Raw genomic sequence first — 6,190 nt, 5'->3', positions numbered from 1 at the left:
CATCCAGGTTCCATTTTAGGTCCTCTCTTTTTCGTAATTTTTCCTATTCAACTGGTTTGTTGGCGTTTGTAGCTTGCAAGTTTAGTTTAAAAAAAACCTTGAGTAATTTTGCAGCAGATTCTTAAAAACACTGTAGTGCTGTCATAGATTTGACCTTTCACTAGCTTTTTTGCAAAATGTCCTTAAAAACAACACGCCCCTGAAACTGACAAAATAAAATCAAATGTCTACTGTGGAGGAGACTGGTTCTCTGAAATGAACAAAACAACTTTTTAGGAAGTCCTAATTTACTTTTATTAACTATTTCAAAAGAAAATATCTGCAGCAGGTCAGTATATCCTCATCACAACACAACGGCATTGCTGAACACTAGTGCTCATATTCTGTACAAAAAATTGCCCTCGCCATCAAAGAAATCCTTCCCGACTTGCACCACAGGTGCAGGCTTCTTCATTTCCCAAACCTGCTCAATCTGTTCCTCAGACAACACCTCTCCGTCCCAATTCTCTTCCTCCTCCTCCGCTGGATGTGAACTGTTGTCCCCGGCTGTCGTCCTCTCTGTGGCGTCTATGTTGCTCGCAGAAGTAAAACGAGATGCCGGAGCTGTAACAGGTGCAGAAGCTACAGCCAGGGATTTATTGTCTGAGTTTGTGTTGACACCTATTAAAGTATGGGCAGCGACAGGAACCAAACTATTTTCTTGACTTCCTGAGGGGAGGAGTGCATCTGCTGTGCGGCCTCTGTGCAGCTTCAGTCTGCTCTGCTGTGCCCCAGACCCTGAAGGCAACACCTGAGGATTGAGCCGAGTCATAACTTTAGCATTCTGCTTGAGTTTTCTGGCTGGGTCCGGGATAAATTTGCTTTTGAGCACTCTGACAATCACATCAGGGCTGACAGAGAAGCCTTCAGCCAGATGCTTGACTGACCACTCATCTGGCTGCTCCTGTCTTAGATATCTGAAACGAAAAAAAAATGCAATTGCACTGGGGAGGAAGCAAGAAAGAGTCAAAACAACAAAGCTCCTCACTTTATCTGTTCAATTGCCTGCCAGCTTAACTTCCTTTCTGGAGCTCCTGGTGGCCTCATTTTCCTTTTGATGATGTTATACTTGATAGCGTTTCGATTCTTCTCTCTCTCTCTAAAAAAAACATGAAATGATAGCAACATTTAAAATGCATGCTGTGGAGGCCATAAGTAGCTTCTTTAGTAAGACTGCTACATTCACAGTGCAGGGAGGAGTGCGACACAACATTTACCTACAGCTATAAGACTTAAAGGCCTACTGAATTGAGATTTTCTTATTTAAACGGGAATAGCAGATCCATTCTATGTGTCATACTTGATCATTTCGCGATATTGCCATATTTTTGCTGAAAGGATTTAGTAGAGAAAATCGAAGAAAGTTCACAACTTTTGGTCGCTGATAAAAAAGCCCTGCCTGTACTGGAAGTAGCGTGACGTCACAGGTTGTGGAGCTCCTCACATCTGCACATTGTTTACAATCATGGCGACAAGCAGCGAGAGCGATTCGGACCGAGAAAGCGACGATTACCCCATTCATTTGAGCGAGGATGAAAGATTCGTGGGTGAGGAAAGTGAGAGTGAAGGACTAGAGGCCAGTGGAAGTGATTCAGATAGGGAAGATGCTGTGAGAGGCGGGTGGGACCTGATATTCAGCTGGGAATGACTAAAACAGTAAATAAACACAAGACATATATATACTCTATTAGCCACAACACAACCAGGCTTATATTTAATATGCCACAAATTAATCTTGCATAACAAACACCTCCCCCCTCCCGTCCATATAACCCGCCAATAAAAATCCAACACCCGCACAACACACTCAATCCCACAGCCCAAAGTACCGTTCACCTCCCCAAAGTTCATACAGCACATATATTTCACCAAAGTTACGTACGTGACATGCACATAGCGGCACGCACATACGGGCAAGCGATCAAATGTTTGGAAGCCGCAGCTGCGTACTCACGGTAGCGCGTATCCAACTCAAAGTCCTCCTGGTAAGAGTCTCTGTTGTCCCATCTCCACAAGCATGCGTATCCAACTCAAAGTCCTCTGTTGTCCCAGTTCTCCACAGGCCAATGGTAAAGCTTGACTGTCATTGTTCGGAAATGTAAACAATGAAACACCGGCTACGACGTAGCCGCTACGTGTTTGTGTTGCTGCAGCCGGCCACTAATACACCGCTTCCCACCTACAGCTTTCTTCTTTGCTGTCTCCATTGTTCATTAAACAAATTGCAAAAGATTCACCAACACAGATGTCCAGAATACTGTGGAATTTTGCGATGAAAACAGACGACTTAATAGCTGGCCACAATGCTGTCCCAAAATGTCCGCTACAATCCGTGACGTCACGCGCAGACGTCATCATACCGAGACGTTTTCAGCAGGATATTTCGCTGGAAATTTAAAATTGCATTTTATAAGTTAACCCGGCCGTATTGGCATGTGTTGCAATGTTAAGATTTCATCATTGATATATAAACGATCAGACTGCGTGGTCGGTAGTAGTGGGTTTCAGTAGGCCTTTAAGGGGGAACTGCACTTTTTTGGAATTTTGCCCATAACTCACAATAGACAAGGACAAATATGTCTTTTTTTAATGCATTCTAACTCGTAAATACAAGTTTGCTTACAATGGAGTGAAAAGGAGCCCTGAAGTCATTGCGTATATTCCGACCATAAAACCCAATAAATAACCATCCAAAAAGCGCCAACAATACTCCACTTACATTTCGGCACCTGAATATCAACCAAGTATTAGCCATATTGCATGTATTAGCGCTAACTTTAATAACCTATTTTTAGTGGCGCATTGTCACAGAGGGGTAACTTCCTTATGCGGCTGTATTGACATCAGCTGGTGAGCCGCTCACTCGCCTTGGAGCTTGTGAAAGTTTATTGTAGGTTACAAATCATACCTCTCACCTAGATATTAAAATGATGTGGACATGAACTGAGAAGTTGGTACACTTTGACAGCCAACTGAGACCCGGAAATGGCGAAAAAGACCAGAAGAGAGATTTCGTTCCACACCCCTTTTTTTCTTTGCGAGGGTTATGAATCATTCTTCATCTAAACGAGAATATATCAACATCCTGACAGTCAGCATCCCAGTGAGAGCAGACATTGTACAGTAAGTGATGATTTATTATGTTTGTTTGCTCCACTGATGTCTGCAGTACGTAGTAATCAGTGATAGAGTGTCCGCCCTGAGATCGGTAGGTTGTGAGTTCAAACCCCGGCCGAGTCATACCAAAGACTATAAAAACGGGACCCATTACCTCCCTGCTTGGCACTCAGCATCCAGGGTTGGAATTGGGGGTTAAATCACCAAAATGATTCCCGGGCGCGGCCACCGTTGCTGCTCACTGCTCCCCTCACCTCCCAGGGGGTGAACAAGGGCATGGGTCAAATGCAGAGAATAATTTCACCACACCTAGTGCGTGTGTGACAATTATTGGTACTTTAACTTTAATGTTGTCAGAGGAAAAAGTGAACCTTGTCATACGTTTGTGAAAATAATGCGCCACCGTATTCTTAAAATGAGCTACATACTTAACTATCACATGCCATTATGAGTGTGCTTATACTACATTACATACAGTATATACTTGACAGGAAAAATTCCCTCCAAAAGTGCAGTTCCCCTTCAAGACTTTACAACACAATAATGTAAATAGTGTGATGCAATATTTTTGCTCAGTGTGCAATATGAATGTCAAGCACCTCCAAAACCCTCAAATCTAAACTCCAAACATCCCAGAACAAGCTAGTCAGATTACTTCTAGACCTCCACCCCAGATCACACCTCACTCCTACCCACTTTAGTGGGCTAACTCAGGGTGGAGGACAGAGTAAAACAACTTGCACTGAGCCTAGTCTATAAAATCCGCTACACCTCCCTGATACCGAAGTACATGTCAAACTACTTCCTTAACGTAAATGACCGCCATAACCACAACACCAGGGGGATCTCCACTAACCACGTTAAACCCAGATTCCGATCTAACAAAGGTCTTAACTCATTCTCTTTCTATGCCACATCAATGTGGAATGCGCTCCCAACAGGTGTAAAAGAAAGGGCATCTCTATCCTCCTTCAAAACTGCAATAAATGTACACCTCCAGGCAACTTCAACCCTAAACTAACACCCTCCCCGGATTGTTAATAATCAAATGTAAATAATCAAATGTAGATACTTTTTCTTATGCTTTCTGATCTGTCTCTCTCTGTGTCCACTACTTGCTGTACATATCCTACCAAGTCAGTCCTACACTGTTTCAATGTCCATTTCTCTGTTCTCAATTGTTGATGACTGAAGTGATGATAACAACCAAACCTAACCCCCCGCCCCCTCCACATCCCACACCCCGGATTGTAAAATAATATAAATAATTCGATGTATATACCCTGATGATTATCTTGTGTGATGACTGTATTATGATGCTAGTATATATCTGATAGTATATATCTGTATCATGAATCAATTTAAGTGGACCCCGACTTAAACAAGTTGAAAAACTTATTCGGGTGTTACCATTTAGTGGTCAATAGTACGGAATATATACTTCACTGTGCAATATACTAATAAAAGTCTCAATCAATCAAGATGGTGTTTTTGTTGTATTATTTGTAGGCTACATAGTGCAATCATTAAGTGTGCATACTGTATGTGCTAGGTCCTATTATGACTTATTTTGGTTTTTCATTGTTTTTACTACGTTTAACTTTTGTTACTGTATGTCAAATCTGCACCGCAGCCACAGAACTGCCCCACTGTGGGATAAATAAATGCTATCCTATCCTATATTATAGTAGTTTAGTCTTTATTTGAAGGGACAATGCACAGAAACATTAAGCTCAAAGACAGATAAAGTAAAGAAGTTAAACATTGTACTGATATGATCCAATTTAAGAGGTTGTTCAAAATAATAGTGCTTACAAAGTACAAAGAAGAAGAATTATGAGAAATACTTTCAACCTTATTGAAAGTAAGATATTCTTCATCTCAGTATGATAATAATGACTGAATTAATTAATTATATATTACAAAACTGTTATGTATACTAATTCACAGATGTTATTGTATCATATAAAAAGGTCAGTAAATGATTGTATATAATTGTAAACGCTCTGAAGTGGGAAAGGGGTAGGATTAAATAAGCTTTGCTTCTTCCTACTCCTTTTCGGGACATGATGTAAAGTGAAATAATATGAAATTGTGTGATGTATTATACTGTTAGTGTGTTCATGTTCGAAATAAACTAAAAGAAAGAAAAAAAAGATATGTTCTGTACCAGATTATAGATAAATAGCTAATTTCCATCTGCAGTCCCTGGCTACCTAAATTAAAGGGATACACAAATCATGCAATAAGTACACTTACAAGTACAATGAGTACACTTACTCCAGCAAAGCTTCCAGCTTGTCCTCCACATCCTCCATCATACAGTCTCTGCCATCTTCTTGGTAGAACTGCGTGTGTCCACCGCTCTGCTCTGTCCATGTTTTCCCGCCACCTCTGCTGCTAAATCGGCCAAACATCAAGGGAACCCTATGGTGGCCGACTGATGGCGACGCCACTGTTCGAACCCCGAGCGAAGCGAGCATGGATAACACTGGAAGACGTCCAGCCATGATTATATGAATAAATAGTATCCGGCAGATTCACAAATGATGCGCTCTTAAATGTTAGGGTTAGTTAATCGCAGATGTACGCAACTATATTAAATACCCTTCACGTGTCCACTTCCTGGTTGCAACGCGTCTCCGTAAAGCACTTCCGTAAACACGACGGCCGTGCTACTGCCATCTATCGGTGTGGAGATTGTTTTATTTTTATTTTTTATATTTTTTTTTTTATTGAACAACAAACATACATTTATAATTCACACAAAAGTCGAGGCACTTTCAACGCCAAGGAAATAAAACAAAAGCAAATACAGATAGAGTAATAATGCTAAAATATATGGGGGAAAAAAGACAAAAGGGGCTACCTTAATCTCTATAAATATGTACATTATATACCTCAGCTAACTAAACTATGGAAATGTATAATATAATTCATATAGTAATACGGTCTCACTGCACAGCAGGCCAGCAGTTAGCCGAGTCATTGCGCAATCCATGGTGAGGCTCAACTGGCTGCTGACTCACCGCAA

The 6,190-nt window shown here is 41.1% G+C and overlaps 1 protein-coding gene across 1 annotated transcript; it reads right to left on the bottom strand.

The window, feature by feature from the left end:
• Positions 1–43: 43 nt before the first annotated feature.
• ngrn (neugrin, neurite outgrowth associated) lies at positions 44–5,829 on the bottom strand. The gene is made up of 3 exons (XM_062054240.1): positions 5,437–5,829; positions 1,028–1,138; positions 44–956 (listed from the first exon to the last, which is right to left on the bottom strand). Exons 1-3 carry the CDS (start codon positions 5,664–5,666, stop codon positions 377–379), a joined length of 921 nt encoding a protein of 306 aa, XP_061910224.1. The 5' UTR covers positions 5,667–5,829; the 3' UTR covers positions 44–376.
• Positions 5,830–6,190: the final 361 nt, after the last annotated feature.

The sequence above is a fragment of the Entelurus aequoreus genome, linkage group LG07 (assembly GCF_033978785.1).
Source record: "Entelurus aequoreus isolate RoL-2023_Sb linkage group LG07, RoL_Eaeq_v1.1, whole genome shotgun sequence".
Lineage (NCBI taxonomy): Eukaryota > Metazoa > Chordata > Actinopteri > Syngnathiformes > Syngnathidae > Entelurus > Entelurus aequoreus.
Note: the sequence above shows the minus strand (reverse complement) of the source record. Positions and strands in the feature narration are given on the sequence as shown.